Here is a 22,981-nt window from a genome sequence, read left to right on the forward strand (position 1 = left end):
AATCCCTCTCTGGAATATTGGATGCTGCTTCCATAATATCCACTTCCCTCTTTATCATCAGGAATGTATTGTTTTGTCCCCCCTCGCTGTGATGATACTGGGATTGTTCAGTAGGACAGGTGGCTGCCGTTTGGGAATTTGTGTACAAATCAGGTGTGTTTTCAGTCCTTCTCTGATCTGTAATTCTACATCTGTGAGCTCTTTTAATCCCATTCTTATCTTGTATAAACCTACTAATCTTTGACCCTAATCTTAAAACATCACATTGAACGGGGCAGCATGGATGGAGGAGAGTTGTTTTTCTCACCTTCAAATTCAATGCATACATTTGTCGAAGAAAGCTGGAGTCCTCTTGTCTCTGGGTTGTTTTTTTTTTTTTTTAGAGCCAAGAAGTATTTACTGCTATATATTTCTATTTATTAGTGTTTTATTGCAGTGGATCGGACTTGAACCCAGCCTCTCTTAGAGTCTTGGGCTCGTAAACCGCAAGGCTCAGACGTGAAAGAGATAGAGAGGCAAAGAAATTATAAATTAGATAGTGAGATGGAAAACACATTTCTATTTGAAATGATTATCCCCCCCCTGACGGGCAGGCTAATAGACCTTTATTGCATTTCCGTCAGTTTCTTTTAATCTAATCATACTTATAAATGGACAAGTGAGAGTGTAAGTGTGTGTGCGTGTTTATCCATACGGAGACGGGAGCAACCAGTGTCTAGACTGCAAACACCAATTTGGCTGCAGCACAGAGGAACATCAATGCTAAAGCAATGGTGCTGAAACGCAAGGCCTGTCCCTGAGTCCTGCCTGGAGAAGAGAGCACAGTGACAGACAGACGGGAGTAGGAGGAGGAGATACGGGAGCAAGAGAGATTGGCAGAGCTCACTGCAGCTAATATATCCAAAGTGTGTCAGTTAGCCCTCTAAATGTGTTAGGCCCTGGGGCTGAGAAAGCCAACACCATCGACTCAACCTTCCTCTTTCCACCTTTCCACTTAGCCTCTGTTCAACACCTGCCAATATCCTTAGGGGAGGTACACTGCTGTTCATTGGCACAATTGATCAACTGACATGCTAAAGTGTACAGTTTTCTTATTGCTCAGGAGCACATGTGCTACAGGATAAATCCAGAGCAGTGTGCTGCTATGGGGCGTTGCGGGTCACTTTAGAGGTGGTGTGTCTTCACCTTTCTTTCCCTCATTTGTTGGATTTATCAGACCGCATGCAACATAATGAGTGCTGATAGTTTCACACTTCAAACCATATATGTGTACGTTATTAATTCTTAGAATCGTTAGGTTAATCAGCATATGTAAATTCTGTAGATATTACTGGTAATTAAGTGAAAATGCCTGAATCTATGAGCTGCAGGGACTCAGAGAAGAAGAAAAATGGAAATATCTGAACATATTAGTAAGCAATTTCGGTCTGTCAGATCTGGCTGTTTCAAAACATCTGACTAGTCCCGCATTAGGTAAATGTATTTAGGCTCCCTGTGTGTTTGTAGCTGAATTAATATGAGAGATGCACACAGCAGGTCTTCACACTGATTTCCTGGGAATTATCTGCGGCCTCTTCTGTCGGAATTATGACTTGTTTGTATCAGTTACACATTAGGCCCGTGTATTGCAAGGATTTTAGTCCATACAACTCCGGTGATGGTATCTGAATCGGAATTATTATTAGTTATAATCGTTATTGGTGTTTTATTTCCAATCATTCAATCACAGTCAAAAGATATCTCTTATACAAACTGGGATTAAGAATATAAAATACATTGAATTTAAAATGATTTGTTTTTGATACATTTATTTTTTAGATCGTTAGATGTTAGACGTTAAGCTTGAATGTCCAGCCTCTTGTCACATTTCACCTACCCACCCTGTTTTTATTGGGTTTGATGTGTTGCTGTCACTAGGAAGAGGGTATTGCCAAAGGTGGCAAGCTGTACAATAAGAGTAAGGCTTTCTAAAGTTTCCTCTTTTTTATATTTGTGTGATTTTGATGAATATGGTTGCCTTAACGAAGTGTGGCAAAGGCGTTTCTCTAACCTCAGAGAAAAGCTCACCATTAAAAATAATTTGCTCATTTGATACCGCAGACTTTTGATGCAGTAGTAAGGAGGACAATACTAATGGCAGTAATAGTGTTCAGCATGCTGTTCTATTACAGTGATGGTTCTGTTGAGACAGAAAATCAGAAGCACTTTCCCTAATCCTGCTAAAGCAGTACACATGGGAATGATTACTCGCCCAAAGCCATGACACCCTGAGTTGTTCAAATCCCTTTGTTCAAAAGAGAGAGACAAATAGAGTGGCAGACATAGAGCGAGAGAGACAATAAAAGAATGTGAATTAATTCCGAAAATATGACAGGATTGTATAATATTTGTTATTGTATGGACGGCTGAATGAAGCCTCCACCGTGCCTTACATTTGAGCCGTGTTATGTTGGAGTGGATTGGGCCACAGTACCTCATTCTATGCACTCAATCCAATCAATTCAAGGAGGAGATCCTACAAGTCTATAGTGTTCGAAATAGCATCATTACAGCAGCATGCTTGAAATATAGAAATATGGCGGACTGAGGCACTTCAAAAGACAACCCTCTGTGAATTAGCAACAAAAGGTTTCCCTTCATTCTTTCTTTAATAGGGTGTTTTAAACCTGTTTTCTCCTCGGATAAAAACAGGATTTCTGTAATGAGCTGGTGACTCATAGATTTTCTCGGCTTAATTTTTTTTAATTCCCTGCCCCCTTTTCTCCCCCTGTCTTTCTCTCTCCCTGCCTCCCTCCCTCTTTCTCTTTATGTCTTGCGCTCACTATCTTTCTAAATGGGCCAAGGCAAGTTTCCTTGCCGACTACTGAGGGAAGGAACTAGATTAATGCTATTAACAGACAGAAGGACAATGATCAATCTTTCTGGTCTCTGCTCTCATGTTTGGGCCGTACTGTGCTATCTCTCCAAATGCTCTTTAGTTTAGAGGCACTCTTCGCTCGTAGAGTGTTTGTTTATTTGGTGTTTGTGTGTCCGTGTGTGTGTGTGCTCAAGTGTGGCGAATGAAGCGTTGCTTGACTGAAACAGCCCATTTGATTCCCACAAATATGCCCAAATTCAATCTAAGGGTGTCACGCAGCGCCCAAAGCAGGAAAATTGAGTATACTCTCACTCACAACTGCAAACAGTAAGTAGGAGTGAGCAGAATAAACATGGTGCAGCCATGCTGCGTCTGTTTATGTTTCTTATGAGTGAACGTGCTGTGATACACATGCAGTAAAGACAAGGCAAGCACAATAATGCTATATTTAGATGACAAACTGCCATAAACCTAAGCTAAAGAGAGAAGAAACAAAGGAATTAAAAAAAAAAAAAAAAAAAAAAAAAAAAGGCAAGGAGGTCCAAAAGCATCCCCTGTCACGGTGCAATCCCCCATGTCCTAATTACAAGGGCTTAGAGGAAACGGAGGATTAGCCACGGATTCACCATGCTTCTCGCCTCATCTTCTAATAAGTCCTCTTCTTGTCCCCTTGCCACCCTTTGTGCCGCCCTCCATGTCTCTCTCCAGGTAAAGGCAGGAAGATTTGTTCCATGTGGCCAACATGTCTGTCTCAGACAATACAAATTTAAAAGGAGGCCATGCGGCAAACTTTGTTTAGTTAGCTGTTGTCACGATTCTCTGTTTAATATTTGGACATGGAACACTGCTTGCACCAGTATTGCATAGGATCACAGTCTTACATGTGCATATTTTTGTTTGGTGTTAATGGGTTTGAATATGTTTGTCCATATGCGCCTCTTTATTATTTGGTAAACATGCATATTCTCATTACTCAACAGCTTTGTAACCTCCAGAGTCCATCTATTCATTTGTAAATGCAAAAACTGATTATGTTTTATGTATGAAAAATAACTTTTACACATACAGAAGAACATCGCTGACGCCGGGTTTTCACACAGTATCTGAGACACTGAGCTTTTCTTTCGGAAGAAGTTTCCCAAATATACATTTTCAATGTACATGCATGACATGCATACTGACATACATACTAAGCCATAAGTTTGATATAGACTGCATTCTAGTTTCAACCCCCCCCACCCCCCACCCCCAGTACTCTGCATTTTTAATGCACAGCTGGAGATGAAATGTCTCAGAATAAAATCTTGAGTAATGGTCGATTACAGCAGTTTGGTGACTTCATGTGCAAGTTTAGTCCAGATTTCATACATACACAGTAAAATTAAACCGTGCAATATAAATATCGCATGCAATCATATACACATAGATGATAGTTTACCATTGCTAATCTATTGGAGTTATTATCTCCCAGGCTTACATGTTAATTTTTTGATGGGTGTAAATAGCTCTCTAATATCAGGAATGTTGCTTTCAGACAGCTATATCTAATCACCTGCCTGTGGCTATTCTGTTAAAATTGCTCCACCATTAGAGCACTTAAAGACTGAGAGAAAGTTGAAGGGTGAGCTTATAGCTAGAGGAAAAGTGAATTATACAAAGCCTGAAGTCACAAGCTGGGAAAGAGGCTCAGATATTTTGATAGGCTAAAGCAAAGATCGTCCTTGGCTGACATAGCAGTATTTATTGAGTTCCTCCAACTGCAGTGAACAGTCAAAGCCCCACCCACACCCCAATAAAGAATGCAAAAGAACGAAAAAATCTATTTACTCTTGTTAGTTTTCATCCTCTCTGTTCTTCTTTCTCAAGCAATGAAAAAAATGTAAAAATGTGGTCGTATGCGTGAAAAAGGTTGCACAGGCAGCAGTGGGAATATTGTGGAGACTGTTGTCACACATCACAGATGTGGTTATAGATAAACACTGCAAACGTTCCCATGACCGTTGATGACTGTTTAACCTGTTTGAGTTTTTGTTTTTTTCTTTTTTTCCTTTCTTACTGTCAGGTCTGATACCAAACAGATAACAAACTGTGAGAGCTTTTCCTCTTTTTTCTTTTCAGGCAGTGTTCTTAAGGCCCTTGAGACGTGCTGTAACCTTTTGTAACTCAAACTGTAGTTCATGGCTCTGCTGTGAATGGCAAGTAGACATGAATGGCATGCTGTGACAACACAGAGAGACCAAAGAAAAGCTATCCATATTTTAATGGAGTATCTTTAAATGAGGTTCATTAAAAAACAATCAATATGCCCTCAAGTTGCAGTAGCTGACATTGGCAGAGTCCAAATACATGTTCGTTTCTGCTCTATTCGGATAAAAACAGGAAGACGCACGCACACTGCGCTCATATGTGGCTGCATTTATGTAACTGAGTAGGCCAGTTGCAAACGAATTTGTATTCTTAAGAACCGCACAAATTTTTTTAGGGCCCTCGTCTCTGCCTTGTATTAAAGGGAAAGTGCAGTTTGAGAACAACAACCTGGCTGTACAGATGCCCCTCATCTATACAACCCACAGACCTTTCTGGCCACCCACAGCACAGCACACTGCCCCTGCTTGCTCATCATTGATTGTGGGGCTTACTGCATGTTTGTGTTTGTTTGAATATGAGCTTATGCTCCTCTTCCTCCCCCTCTTTGGTGTTTTATCCCCTTCTCTTCTCTGCATAAATACTCCCTCCTCGGGGTGTTCTTTGAACAACTTAGCTGGGCATTAGCCGACAGAGGAGCCTGCAGTTTTGAAGGAATGACCGAAGAGAGGACGGCTTTGATCCTGCAATATATGTCCTTGGTTCAGTGTCGGCATCCCCAGCCGCCACCAGCCACCCCCACCTCTGCTGCCGTGCATCAGCATTCTTAGCCTCCTACTGTGAGAAAAGCTATTAACACTGAAGGGGAAGTATTCTTCTCCTTGTGCTCAACCACCAGCTGCACAAAACAACCACACATTAGAATTTTAAATTCGTATTCATGCACTAAGCATCAATAAATCATACAATATCATGAAGTTGCTTTTAAAGTATGTTTATACTGTTATATTCAGACACATTGTAGTGATTGTAAGCGCTGCTGTCCCAGATGTAAAATACGATGCAAGTGAGTGCTATAGTTACATGTATTTAACACTGCAATTTAGTAGAATTGCCCTATTAACTCCCATCATGTGCACTATTTTGCTGTTGTTGGCATGTTTCAGACATGGCACTGGGCCAGTATAAAATACAGGTCCCTCAGCAAACTGTGATGGTTAAACCAAAACAGCAGATTCAGGGAAATACTATTGTATTTCTGCCTCGCTATATGATGCTGGCAAAACAGACGAGCCAACTGTCGAGAACAGCTCACTTTTCCAGCATGGCTTGGTTTTAGAGTGATAACAGCCTCAGATGCAGCTTTACACTTGAGTAATGTTCTCATTTTCACTGTTTGAATGAGGAAGAAATATAAATTCGATCTATATCTGAAGTGATTGGTGAAATATTACAGTCTGATCTCTGTGGACCTGTGTCATGAGAAAACATAATGGAGTTACAAAATAAAACTGCTTTTATAAGAGATGGAGTCATCTCCACAGATTTCAAATAGTAGAAGCCATAAGATCTACTTCAACAATAAACAGAATATTCACTTAAAGTTTTCAGAATAAAGCCACACAACTAAACTGGAATTGGATTGCTAAGAAAACAAAATGTGGTATTTTCAAAGCATTCTTTTCACCTAGAACGAAGTTTGAAATTTTATCTCTTGCTGCAGTTGTTTGGCAGACTGGTGAACCGAGATGTCATAAGATATTTACTAAACATTAGGCTCAGGCACAGTGGAGACTCTCTCATCTGTGCAGTTCAAATATTTAGTCCCCCTGATTGGCTGAGAATGTCATGGTGGATGGGGGAGGGTGCGGGTGCACGGGGGGGGCATTGCTGCTGCATGGATCAGCTGGGTGAGATAACAGTAGGCGAGAAGATTAAAAACACAGTAACACACGCATGTGCACATATAATCACACTCTGCGAGCTCCCTCAGGTGAACAGGTGCAGTCATGGTCTGCCACAGATGCTCTGCGCAATTTGTCAGCTGCCACTCCTCCTGTCCGCATTGGGTAGGTTGGGGAGATACTCACAGCAACACAACCTCGAGACAAACACACACATTATCTTGAATCATTTTCCAATGACAAAGGCTACTTTGGTAGCACAAGAACTGCCTAATGACTGCCCAGGAGTGCGTGATGATGAAATGATCCACCGTGCTGCATTGGAAGAGAAACTGTTGTGTGCCTGTGCCTTTTTTACTTTCTTTACTCGTATTTTTGGGCGGCTGCTGTTGCTCTGCTGGCAGGAGCATGTGTGTACATAGCATTTTGCTCGGTTCCTTCCTCTCTCCCTCCCCACCTAACCACTGTGTGCGAAAGAGGGACATTAATCACAGGGCTGGGTAATAAAGCGAGGAGGGATGGGCATGTAGGGCCATGGGGGCAGGTGTCTGGAGGGAGAAAAGGGTGTTTAGGGAAATCATAGTGAGCTTTATGACACACACCGATACATATACACACTTTTTACACTCAGGTTACACTTAGGTTTTGGTGTGCATCTTTCATTCACCGCACCCAGAGCATCCACTCTGATAGTTTGAATTATTAAATTGAGAAAAGGAGCAAAAAACAAACAAGGATTCAAGGAAAGGCAGCTACTGCCTGTGCTGAAGTAGAGCCATGTGTTATTTTGACCACCTGTGTGTGATTTTACGTGGCCTATGGACCTATTTAATTAAGTGCTTATTTAGTAAAAGACTCTTTCTGGAAGGAAAACAGAGGGGCATCTTTGTATAATTTGGAGAGAGATGAGGGACATTTTATGTCTCAGTAGAAGAGTCACGCTCAGAGTTGCTGTGATGCTGAGATGGCTGCAGGAGCTTTTCAGGAAACTGATAACTTTCATGATATGAGATGGTGATAAAACCTGGTTGTATATGTTCACCCACTAAATGACAGCAGAACACACAAATTAGTAGTCCTTGGGGGTTTAACTGTATTACTTTTTTTTTTCTTCCTGAACATTTAGTTCCGACCTCTTTGGGTTATTGGATTTTTTTAATATCAACTTCATTCCAGCCTGACATTTTACTGTGGACACTGGGTTGTGAATCATATCAAGCAAAGGTGGATATGTTCATATGTACCACCGCACGCAATGCTTTGTTAGGTATTTTCTGTTCAATCCGCACTTACATGGTGCTCCTTGTGCCGACTTAGAAAAGGGTGGGTAGGATAATTAGATACCAAAAATAGTTTTGAATTCTTATGAAACCTCCATAAATGCATAAAAATGGCTCAGCGCTCCACAAGATTTGAGCATGCAACTAAAAAAAAAAAAAAAAAAAACTGTGAACAAAGGAAAAAATAATATCCTCCAAATTATTAAAAACAGTAGTTCATTTTCCTATTTTTTATTTTATTTTTGTTTGTGTGTGTGTGTCCCTCCGTTGCAGATAAATTTGTTTTCTCATTTGGTCATGGTTTTTCGTTTGAACGAATAAGTTACAGATAAAAGGGCTCGCACGTGAACATTCACTGTACAGTAATTTACACGTACAAACATACATACAGATTCGGTTCTCTGTGTTGTCCTTTTTCTTATTCTTCAATTAAATACTGTGTTTGCTTTGGTCTACTGTGTTTTAAAATAGAATTCACCTTTGAAATTATTCATTCAAATTATTCATGAACTGCCTCTAAAAATTTCCCAGTCATTTTAAAGAGATACATGTAGGGAGTGATTTTTACATTTTAGATAAGGCACCTCATTAGCTTGGAAAGTAATTAACAAATTCTTCCTTCATCTTCAGTGGGATCCAAAGGTCTGACAACATTTTTCTGGCTTACACTGGTATAACTCACCCGGGATGCTTTCAATAGGCATAGTGGTATATGTTGTTGACTAACACAGCGATATGAAGATGCTTTATTGCTTCGACTCTTTGTCGTGTCACTGAATTAAGGATCTTTGTGAATTGGTAAAAGTATCACTGTGACACTGTGTCCTTTTGCTATTGCTCAAAGGATTTCCTCGAGCAACTTTGATACTTTTATATCTGCTTCAAGTGCTTTTAGCGGAAAAGATAACTGGCAGCTACATACCCACCCTGTCAAGTTCATTGTTACCCAGTCATGCTATTCTGCCCTAAAGCAAACCAATTAATCCTGCCAAAGATATAAGTTAGCTCTGGATGCTCACTCTTTTTAAACAGCATTCACAGGAAAAAAAGAGTGTGCAGATAATAACATCTTTTGTTGGTAATAGATTGAATTGATTTCAATCAGGTATCCAAGTCTGCAACATGGCTAAAAAAGACATACCTATAAATGTGACTGTATCATCAATGGGTTTCACTATGTTCACATAGCCAGACCTGTGTCCATAGAGCCATGACAGTGCTGGAGAATGGTCTGGATGCAAACATAATCATTCTGCCACTGTGGGAGAAAAATGTAGGAACAGTTCTCTCACACAATAGCCTTGGGTCTGGGCTGGCACAAAACAATGAAAGACATATGTCAGCTGCGTGATTGCACAGTCAAGAGTCTTTTCCTTTTCTACCAGAGTCTAAGATTTCGTTCTCTCTCCTTCTCTATTTATTCCTATTTGGTTATAGGCCATTTTGATTATATGATGCGCATGGTGTTCTTTTCAAGGCTTAAATCTAAGATTCCATTTAAGGACAATTGTTCCTTTAACTGTACAAAATCAATGTTTGAGATTACAAACTCGATAGAGGAGTGAACACTGAAAGATAAAACCTCTGGTACAAGCAGAGATTGATATCTTGAGGTACCAGATATTGTTGATTTTCTCACAAATTTCAGCTGAGTGACAAAAGTAATGGATGATGTTCCAAAAATGAAAAAAGACCCATGATGGATTTAGACTATTTATTTTCATGTTACAAAACAAAAAAGAAAGTGAATTGACATTGTATAGTCAATGTTGTTGTTTCTTATGATTAATTTTCTCAGAGATTTATTATATATTCAAAAATAATGACAAAAATTTGTATATATATATATATATATGACATTCATTTGATTGTTGGTGTTTCATCATTGCTGTGCATCAAGTCACTGATTGGAAGATTCATTAAAATATGACAAATAGTTAATAGTTGTTTATAGCTGATAGTGTATCGGTGTAATATATCTAGGACCATACACAGAAATAGGAGAGCAGGCCACTGAGCATCCCCCTGGTAGCCAGACAATCACAGGCAAATGTGTCCTTGGTAGAGGTTTCTCTTGCCCATCCCATGGAGCTGGTACAGCCATGCTGGAGAGAGAGAGAGAGAGAGAGAGCCAGATGAATGTCACCCTTGCTCTCATATGTCATATTGTTAGCCATAGATATTAGGAGAACGCCTCAAGGTTGAACGTGCAGCTGAGACATGAATAATCAATCATAGGTTTCCTCCCACTAAATAGAGGGAAATATGTCTGCATGGATTATTTATGCTTTAATATGCACCCAGTGAATGGACAATCACCTCTGAGAGCATGAAGACATTGTAGGGGCCAAGTTAATTGTGTGTGTCTGGAACGTGTGCAGAGCTCGGTGTGTGAAAGGCAGCGGTTATCTCGCTGTTACGCTTGCTTACATTGAGGGGTTAATATTTTGTGGCTTGGTGATGGATCGCAGTAATAGCGTGTTCTGGTAAGAAAGTGTAACCGTCTTTGTATTATTTATGTACAAGCTTTCAGCCGAATCATCGATCTTAGCGCTTTGGCATGTTGTTTGGTTGTTTCGTGTCAGACGCATTCGCTCACTCCCACACCATTTAAATGTTGTCCATCTCCAAATGGACTCTGCTTCCCAGCTCACCTTATTTTCTCCTCCAAAGAATGCCTTGACTCAGAAAATGTCAGACTGGAGTCGTCTCAGTCCCGTTTGGCTTTTTCAAACACTTTAAGATCATCTCTCCAGCTTAAAAGGACGGTCTCTCCGGAGTTTTGGCTGCTGACCCACAGCACGGCAGAGACTGCCAAGCCAAGTGCACTCAAGCACATCCACTCTGCCGGCTCATTCACATCAACGGAAGATTGTATTAGTCACAAGTTTGTGGTCTTTAAAGCAGCGCCCCGGCCATGCTGTAAAGGTCCATGCATAGCATAATGGAACTGATGTGGTGACTTTACCATAGCGCCTAACAGTTGTGTTGTCTTGTCTCATTTGCTTGAGGATGATAATGGAGTACAGCTCTCGGTCGTCCCCATTTTCACTCTTTCAAATGCTGCTTTTAAAACACAACATTTCCAGTCCTTCTCTTCACATATTTCTCTGCCAACTTCCTCTACTGACTTTGGGTTCAGACTTTAATCCGTAAAGGGGCTTGTTTGATGAGGTAGATAAATCACTCTGATTTGAAACGTGCTGTCCATCTCATACTCAGTATATGAGGTTGGGAAGCCATCATGAGGAATAGATGTTTAAACCAATAATATTCAGACAGGATATCCAGGATGTTGAAGGTAACAGCTAGCCGTGTTCTGTTAATTATAAAAGTATGGATTTGACTGCTCAGTTCAAACATTGCTGTATGCCACTTGAGCCACTGACGCTTTCATTGGGCTGCGCAATTATCAATAATGCAGAAATTAAGCTTCTATGAATAGACTATCTTAATTGCTCTCAACAAAGAGAGCCGCCTCAGTCCTGCTGCTTTTGTGTTCAAGAAAACAAGCAGGTGTTACATTTCGGTATGAAATTAGAAGTCCCATGTTTGTCTGCAGTATGTGGTTCCACAAACAGGCATAAATGCAACACACTTCCCAAAAACAATATGCAAATTTGCCTTGGAGTCAGCATTTGTTTAGAAGCCAGTGCGAGCAACCTTTGGATTTCACTGGGAAGCATTGTTTAACTCTTGTGTGTTATCACTTGACCAACGGAATGATTGGTGGAAGATTGTGTGGATAGCGAAATGAAAAGTGTCACCTAGCCTGGGAAAGTATCTTATCTGTGTCCCATTTAACAGTTACAACAAACGGAGAGCCATCATTGCCTTTAAGGCCTTCCTTCAGAGTTTGTTGTAAATGACCATTTACTGTATATTGCCTTGTCAACTCTTGTGAACTATCAACTTCTTTTGTTTTGTCTTTAGTGCTAGGTTTATGCTTGTCTGCTCTTTCATCCCACGTGACCAGTGGAAAAATTCCATTTGTGGGAACAGATGCTGTTTTTTCTGCTTATTTTTTCTTTTTTCAGTTTTCACTTCACACCCAAGAGAAGAAAATGTGCTCCTCTGTTTATTTTATTTTATTTTATTTTATTTTATTTTTTATTTTTTATTTTTTTTACCAAGTTCTGGATCCATTTGGCACAGGCATGAGCACTCCCATACTCAGCCAGAGTGTGCATCCTTCTGAATAGAGATGAAAGAGTGGAACACACACACTCTCACTTATACACACATGCGTGCGCACAAGACAACAAGGAGCCCACAAATAAACAGGCACAAACACACAGGGAAGAAGCGCAAGCCATTTGGCACAGCCTCTCTGTCTAGGGAGGGCTTCAAAGCCCACTGACATGAATTTATGATAACGGCACTATGCCTTTGCCAAACCTCAACTACTGTTGATGTTGTTGCCATCCCCTTGATCAGAGCTTTGGAAAATGCTAGCAGGTGCCCCCCAGTCGCTGAGAAAGGTGTATGATCGTGTGTGTGTGCATGTGCAGGCACATGTTTGGAATGGGACATCCTAAGCCGGCTCATTTTCTTCTTCTGCTTTTTTATTATTATTATTTTTTTGCTTCATTTCACTTGGCTCCACTTCTCTAAGTTTGGGCCCCAACTCTTTGTACAGTTCATTTTCATAATTGTACTGTGATTCTGCTATCCTCTACTGTGTGCTTGTACTCTATTCTTTGAGCACGGCTAACATGCATTTTCATCTTTTCTGTTCCCTCCCTTTCTTTCTGTCTGCAGATGAGGATTGTGTGAACTGCACAGAGGAATGCCGAGTACTGGGTCATTCTGACCGCTGCTGGATGCCCCAGTTCCCTGCTGGAGGAAACCAGGCAGAGGGCATCGACTACCGCACCAACACGTTTGTGCCGACTGGGATGGAGACTGTGCCTGAAATGGAGACTTATGAGACTGTCAACCCCAATGGCAAGAAGACGTTCTGTACGTTTGGTAAAGAGAGACGTGACCACACCATTCTGGTCGCCAACGTCAAGCCCTACTTGAAGGCGAAACGAGCTCTCAGCCCACTGCTCCAAGAAGTACCCTCAGTCTCCAGCAGTCCTACCAAGGGCTGCTCCACCACATCTCCATGCTCCTCAATCAAAAGTCCAGCTGACGGGGCTGAAGGCAAACCTCCTCCCGCCACCTGCTCCGGCCACTACGGGCCTCCTGATGATCAGTACCTGTCACCAACCAAACAAAGCAGAGACCAGGGGGTCTACCCTCCCTTGCCTCCGTCAGACCCGGTGGCCAAGGTGCTTGCTGAGGCCCGCTCCAGGATCAGCCAAGAGGCAGCAGCGGAAATGGAGTGTGTCCTGGAGCAGGTGGAACCCAATATGAACCGTGACGGGATGGATGCTGACCAGGTGGTGAGAGACATCGACAAACTATTGCAGGACTGCAGAGGAAGTGATGCCCCCGGCACGCTCAGGAAGTGACACAAAGGACTGCAGCAAAAAAGTAGGGAGGTGGAGAGTGGGGAATAGGATGCTATTTCGAAAACTCTCATACCAAAACAAAACAAGAGTTGCTCTCCTGATAGGAGCCCTTTTCACTGTATTTGTTGTTGAGAAGCACTGACACTGGATGGACAACGAGAACATTATTATGTCAGTCGTCTGGCGCCGGTTTTGGTGTTGAGATCCTTACAAAGAAAAAACTACTGTGTAACAAACATCTGAATTCTTCAGAATTTATAGACTCCTTTTGTTTTGGATTCTTAAGCAAATTGCAGAGGCTTATTCCTCTGGCACCTTGCAAGCTATTATCTAAGTGCCCACCAGCTCAGAAGTGTGTTGTTCATGGTCTCTCGTGAAATCCTACATATCTAATTGTGTGTAGATGGATTTCTTTTATGTGTGATGGCCATAGAAACTGAATCAAAAAGGACTATTCATGGTCAGACATGACAATCGATGCAGAAACAGAAATAAATTCTAATCTATTTGGGACAGTGAAAGACCAAAATACATAAAATAAACTTATCTTTTCAGACTTTAATGTAGGTGTTTAATGTGTGATGGAACCTATATCTGAACACGATGGGATTGGTTAATCAGGGGCAAGTTCGCAGGGGAGGATTACAGACTTTGGGGTCGGAGGGGCTGAAGTGCTCTGCTGAAGGAGAATTATCGAACAGTGTAACCATGTTTCACCTGTCATATGTAGCCACATGTGTAAGTTGTGTCTCTCTCACACTTCTATTTAAATGTTCATGTTGCTGACCTGTGTAGCTGCACGCACCAATTTTAGACACGTGCACTACACTTTCATGTGTACACATGCTAACACACTCACATGTACTGATGCCCCTACACACATGGCAACATGTATAGACAGACACATACTATTGCTTACGCACACACACACACACACACACACACACACACACGCAAACACACTACTGGCCATCTGTGTAATTGTCTTACATGTACATCATCAGCTTTCAGTCCCTTGTGTACAGTGATTTATCATGTGTGTGACTCTGCCCTAAGGCAACCACAAGTTGTATAAAAAGGGACATTTTTCCTCAACTGTGAAAAGATGATATCTATATGATTATATAGATGACTATATGTATGAATCCATGTATAGTGTCCAAATATTACCAAAATATTTATACATTTTATAAGAAAAAAAAGAAAAAAGAAATGAGGAATCTCAGATAAAAGTGTCCTGGAGTTAAAGTGGAGATGGGGTGTTAACTCATTAGGACACTGCCATTATTTCGAAGACAAATATCCAAAAATATGAATAAACAAGAAAATGTCCCTTCACATTATCACAATACATATTATCATTATATGTGTAAGTGTATCCAATTTAGATGTGTTTACATCCAAAAAATTGACATATTTTTATTGATTTTACTGCAATTTCTGTGCATTTGAGCCAAATTGTTATGTGTACAAAAGCTATATTGTGTATTTTATTAAATTAATATATAGTTGTGTTGCAATATATATTGGCTTATATTGTATTTGGCAAAAGTTGCCTTAGTAGCTGTCGAACTCTGTGAGTTTGCTTTAGTTTGGGTTTTTGTTGGTCTTTTTTTCTTCTCTACTCTGCATCTTTGCAGGCTGGCTTCAGTGCTTTTGAAATGTTGCCTCTTTTTACCCTGAGATCCAGCTGGATCACATATAATAACTGTTAAAAGTTTAATGAGCCAGCTGATCGAGAATACAATTCAAACCGACGACAAAAAGCAACAACCACACAAAAACAGTTTGAGTATTTTTACTGAGCAGATTTTTACAGGGCAGCTATTTTCTTTATCAATAACTAGTACGCGCATTACGTGTTCATTCTGTTTTTACTTTTTTTTTTTTTTTTTTTTTTCCAAAAAAAAAAAGAAACCTGCCATATGGAACGTAGAGTGGTTTCCTTGGTGATCATAAAACTGCCTTACTGTCTCTGCGGAGAGCTTGTTGTATCTGTGGAGCTTGTGACTGCTTATAAAGCCCTGGTCCACCAGAATGTGCATTTTCTATAAAGGACCAAAAGAGGTTCTTTTTCAGCAGTCTGTGTTGTTTATGTATGTACTCCTTCTCGATACATGTTCGTGCTCATACTTTGCGGGGAAACTCGACATCTGAAATTCTCTCTAAGTTACTTTGGATTTGATGTGTTAGCTGTTTAGGTAGACGGTTTATATAGCCAGGTGTCTTCACATTCAGGCTTTCTTAAAAAAAAAAAAAAAAAAAGACGGAAATGATAGACATTTATTTTTGAAAATTTTGGCACATTTCGGCCACTTTCTGAAATAATAATAACGGGAGGTTCTTTTTCTAATATTCTCTGAAGGAGAAACACGCAAAACAGTGAGCTAGTAGAGTAGGTGTGTTTTTGCAAATTGTGACCACAATCACCAAATCTGTGTAAGGTGCAGCCATCAGAGGGAACAGTGACTTACTTTTGCATACTGTAGCTCTGTGTATATTTACTGTGTATGTTAGTGGATCTGAGCCAAGCTGGAGTCTTGACAGCTGATACAACACATTTAATTCTGTAGACATATCATATCTGAGGGCTTCGTCCTCCTGTTTTTTGCCATCATATGGTGTCTTCTACCTACAAGCTATATATATATATATATATATATATATATATATATATATACCTGTCCATTCCCTTATTTTTCTTGCTCTTCAGCTGTTGGCTTTCTCACCTCTTGTGAGCAAAATAACTGTTGCCTTTTCTCTACTCTTTTGTCGATAAAGAATTTGGTTTCAGTTTTCCCTTGCTCTTTTTCTTTATTGACAGAGGAGGAAAATATTTCTGGTTATTTTTGAAATGAGATTACTTTTTTTTTTTTGTCATCCTTCTCAAATATCTGGATAAATCAAGCCTGGCACTCAAATCATATATAAAGAAGAAACTGTTAAAATCTGCTGTTTAAAGTGGGCATGGCAAGTGTGATGCTGCACGCGGGCACAAACCCATGCAAACACTTCAGCAATGCACTGCCTTTTTATTTAAATGCATTGCCTCTTAAAGGTGAAGCAAAGGCTGAAATAAGGGTGAAACACTACCAAGACAAATGTGACACTTTCACACTTGTCTTCATGGTTTGTTTTCTTTTTATCTCATTGAATTCAGTCTTCATGCTGGATCAAGCATTCTCTACACTGTGCGTGTGTTTGCATGTGCTTGATTCACTTTCATGCCCTCATTGTTTGACAAGTTCCTTTCCTAATTTCATCTAATTTCTGTTACTTGTGTACAATAGGTTCAATTCAAACTCACATTAAAGCCTTATTGCTGTGGTCTCACGCTCATCTAAACATTAATTAAAAAAAAAAGGATTGAGGTCGCCACAGGATGCTTTTCTTTCACTCAGATTCTGGCGGTGCATTAGTGCTGTCCCCTCTAATGGTCTTTTACTGGCCCAGCCACTGTCTGCACACTCACAAGCTGTGTGGAGGAAGTGAGTTGGGTCCAGTGGAGGGAAGGTGTTCTTTGAAGCCATGTCCCTTCCCCTCCCCCCAAGGCTATTTGCTGTTTAATATTGCATAGGCTTCTGCTGAAATCAAGACATAGTTGCAGATCGAGTGTAATGTAAGGCTTGTCATTATTGTCTAATTCCACACTGTTGGCATCATACACAGTTGGCAGTGCATTACTCAAATCTAGAGTGGGTTATTTTTGCCCACTTGAGACTGTTGGTTTTAACAAGTGATTAGGACAAGGCCTTGATGAATGTGGCGAACTGCCTCTGGTCTCTGACTCACACTGATGCAGGTGCACACAGACACAAAAAGCCTCTACTTCACTCACTCACACAGACACACACAGTGAGACAACATGCCATTTTGGTGAGTTAAAACAAGCACCCAGTATCGTCCACTCAACACCCCCCCCCCCCCCCCCCCCCCACCCCCCCTCCACCACCACCATCACCTACCCCTCAGGCTCACACTGATAGCATAGGGCCCCACTCTACAATGGACAACTGGTGAAAAGACCAGGGGCATTCATTTGTATGGATTATTTCAACTGCTATTGTCTAAAGGCTGTGTTCATTGTGATCTATCTGAAAAAAAGATGAAAAGATCAAATAAAAAAAAAATTACTAATAATGTTTGCTCTTGTCGTTGTGTGAGTAAGTAGAGGAATACCAAGTCATAGATTTGATTTTAGCTCTCACATCCCAAAAGATAACCTTGCACACCTGATTTTTATTTTTATTTTTTTCTCAAGGATGTGCACAGCCAATTTTTGCCTTGTCACACAAGATTGCATTGTTTACTTTCCCCATTGCCGGCTTTGGAAAAGACAGACCTGTGCTTTTTCAGTTGCTCTCCTCTGTGCTAACTGCACATGTACAAGAACTTTGAACTCAAGCTTGCACGCACAAGTATACACATATTCACTACAAATTCTTTTCTTTGGGCAAAAAACTCTTCACTCATGATATTAGTTAATATAATATTTTCACCACGCAAAAGATTACTGCTCATGCTGTGGTTTTTTTTTTTTGTTTGTTTGTTTGTTTGTTTTTTGTCTTGTTTTTTTCTGGTGGCTTAGAGGCAAATAAATAGTGCTTGAAGTTATATATAAAAAATTACATGTTCAGAGGCCAGTTTGAAGTCTCTTCTCAACACTATCCTATGGTTAGTACTCTATGCTTCCCATTTTAATCAGTTGAATCTGGTTTGTTTAATTTTTTATTAATTGCCATTATGCAGTACATTCTCAGAGAGGAATATGCACTGGATGAGGTGACCTCCGTGATATTTTTTGGTTCTCAAACTTTTAAGAGCTGACAAACGTGTCGGTTTTGACCTGTGTCTTAAATTAGCCATAAAATACCCTAAAAAGAATTAGTTTTCATCTGATTTGTTTCTTACCTCTTGGTTACCTTGCTAGGCTTCCTTATCCATGAAAAGGATTGTGCCCCCCTGGGCCTTTCTTTTGACAGCATACACCTAATTTTCAATATAAAACCTCAAGAGAATTATAAAAATAAGTAAAAGCATTTTATGTTTCCTGACTATTACTGAGGGGTATTAGGACACATCTCTTAAAACATTTTTCTTTATATATTAATTCTGATAACATTGATGGTGTTTGACCCATATATACTAACCCTAAAAACAAGTATAAATACAAAATGAAAAGCAGAAATAGTAATAAAACCAAATGTAGATTTGCAAGGTCAAACAAACAACAACAAATCAAGCAAATCAAACAAACAGAAATCATTTGCCATAAAAGGTTTACTGTGCAAGAACATGCATGGGTATCCGTGTGTGTTAAATACATGTGTGGCAAAACATCCTGGATGTGTCTGCCATCTCCTGATCATCCTCTGACAAGCGTAGGTGGCAGTCAGCTTGTTCAGGTAGTCCACTCCTCCTTTGTTTTTGTTATAGTCATGGATGATTATGGGCTTTTTGTCACTCCCTGCAGACACAGCTGCATCTTTGTGAAGAGCGGACATCAGTGTCACATTCCTGTGTTTTTTTGGACAATATGAAACAGCAGCGGTAGTGTCTGTAAAAACAAACTTTGAGGAAAGTGGAGCCCTGTCCTTCACCTGCAACATTTCAGCGGGCAGCTCAGGTTTATTCTTTTTTACTGTGCCCACCGTGGTGAGTTTTCTCCTGAGAAGTTCTTGTCCAAGATCATAGCTGGTAAAAAATTGTCACGAGTGATATTTTGACCCTGCAGTCCAGTAGATTTCCCCTGTGTTTTTGTTTTTTTCAGTGCTGCCGCTTGCAGATTTGCCTGTAGATTCCATGCATAGCTGGTTTTTGCATCACAGGCTGCCCAGATTTGTATGCCATATTTGCCTGGCTTACTTGGCATGTATTGCCATTTTCCACAGAAAGGGACAAAACGTTCATCTACTGTCACCGGGTTGAACATCAGTGGAAGGAGCTGCACCCATCTCTCCCAGACAACCCTGATGGGAGCGAGCTTGGCAGATTTTGCTCTGGTGTCTCTGTTGTCAAATCTGAGGACTCTTGATATCATGTGAAAGGTTTGAAATGACGGAAAATATTCCTGCCTGGATCTGTACACTCCAGCAAGAAGAACACAGATGTAGGCATTCAGGTATTCCTCATCAATATCATTCCACGTGTTGCCGTGGACTTTTGTCACAGCAGTGATGACCTTTTTTTTTTTTTTGGCAATGGTAATAACATCAAACATGTCTTGATGTGACATACTCTCGTCACAGCGAACCTTGTGATCCCAGGGGTCATTTTGGTGACATTTGCTGTACGTTATGAGGTACTGAGCTCCAACAGGTGCTGCCACCTTTGGATTTGAATGTGAGCGGGAGCAGCCTCGGCACTGGTGACCTCCTCATCAGACTGATTAGATGTGTCTGTGTCTTCCGGTTGATACTCCACATTGTCTTCCTCAGAAACCTGTTAATCCGTATCACTATTGTGCTGTGTGTCCGCTGCCTGATTGTCAGCAAACATATGATCCAGAGCTTGGCTTACAGGAAATCTTCTTCTCATTGTTGCATGCTGTAAACTGGAGATGTGTACTCTGCAGGTCACCAACTCTAAACTGAATTGGCCTTACATGCCTGGAGATGTTGGTCTTTGTTTGTTTGGTCAAAAAGGCAAAGAGAGAAGCCCCTAACTGAAGCTCAAGTGGTTGGAAGAGGAGCTGGCTGTGGGCTGTTGGCTCATAGTGTGTTTATGATTTCAGATTTTGCACTTATTATTGTTTTACAATGTTATAGCTGGGTCAAAACTGACCACAAAACACCACAAAGGTCATAATTTTCACCAGAGCATTTTATAATTTAGTAAAATAGATTTTTTTGGATTTTATTTAGTTCCTGACAAAGTCAAACAGTCTTGATGGAATAAAGAAATTTATGTAGTACATTTAAAACCTAAAACGGATCGGTGCCGACCCAAACACGAGAGGAAGGTTAAAGTATTCATGCTTTCAAAATGGTTTTTAATGTCTGTTTACTGTGTCTTACAATATAAAATGACAGACTATGGAATCTAAAGGTATATTATTATGGGAAACTATTCCTTCATCACTGGCTAACTGCAGAAGTAAATATGGCTGTATGCTGACTGACTGATTGAAGTTGTCCAAATGCTCTTTCAGGACTATAGCATCCTAGCTGCGATCAATATTTTTTTTGCGGTGCTGAAGAGATTTATTTTTCAAAAATTTCAAAGTTAATAAATTGATGGGCGATTCATACATGTATGTAATTGACATGGATCTTAAGATCTGTCTTAATACACATAGATTTTTCAAACAACCTGGGACAGTAATATTAGTGAGTAATGTCTGCAAAAACTCTGCGCAAAGAAGACCAAATCAAGATAAATTATTGGTAGAATTATTCATAATATGAAGGAATAGATCAAATTCATTTTCATTTTGACCACAGGGGGGGTGTTTTAGCCTGTACTGGATTTTCAGCCTGTTGGTATGCACCGAGGCTTTTTTCTGTTTGCATCTAACCATTTTCCTCAAGGCAGATATCAATTTAAAAGATAGCAGAGTTACTTATTTAAAAACACTATTTCTAGGACTGCTGCAGCTACATGCATCTGTGTCTAATTTGGCCCACTGGTAGGAGTTTTCTTTCTGCGTGCCTTCAATGTGTCAGTCATGCCCGATCATACTTGCTCCAAGCCTATGTGCATGGACTATTTTATTGGTCACTGAGAGGTAGGTACAAAGCAGAAAGGAGTACTTAACATACACAACTAAACTGAAACACAGACTGAGCATAATCACTAACTCTACACAATACACATATTATGTTTTACGATGGATCAGTCAGTAATAGATGCGTGTAATTCAAACTATTTGGTAAGTACATTTTTGTAGGAAAATTTGCACTCAGTGACGCATGTTCTGAATGCATAATGGGAAAAGTCCTTCATCCAAATAACTGCTGTCATGTTTTGGGCTTGACTAGAGAGCTGAAAGGACATGAGAAACAGGCTGTTAAAGGGCAAGGGTTCTCCTTTCATTTGTCGAGGTGTGCATGCGTGTGTGGTTGCATAAAGTAAAAGAGACATAAGAGAGACACTGGGGATGGAAATTTGAAAGTATGTCTCACATCAGGGCCACCCCTCAGGGTATCACCTCTCAACAGAGGGGGAAATTATAGCAAAGGCACACAGCGATGGCAGACAGCACCACCTCCCTTAATGACAATGTATGGTTATCAAGCTTTCCACTGTGATAAAGGCACTCAATGTAAATGCACATTCCAACATCAGAGAAATGATTGCTTTTCTGAAACATAGTTATTCTTTGACCTGTATCACCAGCAAACTGAATGTGTTTAGGGCAAACAGTATCAGTCATTGACACTATATATACAGCATGTGACATGAACATCTCTTGAGGCAGATCAGATAAAGGTAATTCTGAGAATGTAACCTTTGCTGGACATCTCACCTATAATCAGAAATGCAGTTTTTATATAGTTTTTTGTTTTTTGTTTGTTTGTTGTTGTTTTTTTTTTTTTTTTTTAATTGTGTCTGCCACAGATAATCAGTTTGAAAGACGAAATGACAAATTCTATTACAAAAGTAGAGCTCATGCAGATAAAGACGTACATAGGGCAATTAACACATTTATTCAATTCGACCATTCAAGGGACTTGTGACTTTGGCAAGAAGCATCCAGAACCTCTTTCACATTCAGGCCCTGTTTCCCAGTCACATCCAGGACAAGCAGTGTGTTAAGTGTGCAAAGTGTTTCTCACCTGAAGCAGAATAGAAAGCAGCGAAATAATGGCTCCAGATATTCTCTGTGAAAGGGCCAGCAACCATCAGTCGGGGAAAATGCTAGATGAAAAGGTCAATAAGCAACACAGGAAAGTTAATATGAAGTAGACATATGAATTCCATTGCATGGATTAGTGCCCCTGGCAAAGTGCAAGACTGACTGACACTTCTGAATCAATTCATAAATATCCAGTGTCTGGTGAGTAAGATACTCAAGATCTAAGAGGACCTTTCACTAAATGTCACTTGGACTTTCAAGCTGTTTTATTCACCTATTTTGTCTCCATTTAATTATATATATATTTATTTATTTTATTTTTTTTTTTTTTCACTTTTGGTCTTTCTTGTCGCCTTGGCAGGCAGCCCAGCAGCATAGTGGTTAGTGCTGTTGCCCCACAATAAGAAGGTCACGGGTTTAGTTTCTGGGGCTGTCTGGGGCCTTTCTGTGTGGAGTTTGCATGTTCTCCCCGTGCCTGCGTGGGTTTCCTCCAGGTACTCCGGTTTCCTTCCACCGTCCACTTCATGTTTGGGTTAACCAGTGAGTCTAAATTGCTTGTATGCCTGAGTGTTTCTCTGTATGTTGGCCCCGTGATGGAC

The 22,981-nt window shown here is 40.3% G+C and overlaps 1 protein-coding gene across 2 annotated transcripts in view; it reads left to right on the forward strand.

Moving 5' to 3' along the window:
- The window catches only part of pcdh17 (protocadherin 17), a 52,573-nt gene extending 36,692 nt beyond the window's left edge, over window positions 1-15,881 (forward strand). For both annotated transcript variants that reach the window (XM_029497794.1, XM_029497795.1), the window contains exon 5: window positions 12,888-15,881. In XM_029497794.1, the coding sequence (XP_029353654.1) occupies window positions 12,888-13,585 (698 nt within the window). In that variant the 3' untranslated portion in view covers window positions 13,586-15,881. The remainder of the gene's footprint in view (window positions 1-12,887) is intronic.
- The last annotated feature ends 7,100 nt before the right edge of the window (window positions 15,882-22,981 follow it).

Source organism: Echeneis naucrates, chromosome 3, assembly GCF_900963305.1.
Source record: "Echeneis naucrates chromosome 3, fEcheNa1.1, whole genome shotgun sequence".
NCBI classification, from domain to species: domain Eukaryota; kingdom Metazoa; phylum Chordata; class Actinopteri; order Carangiformes; family Echeneidae; genus Echeneis; species Echeneis naucrates.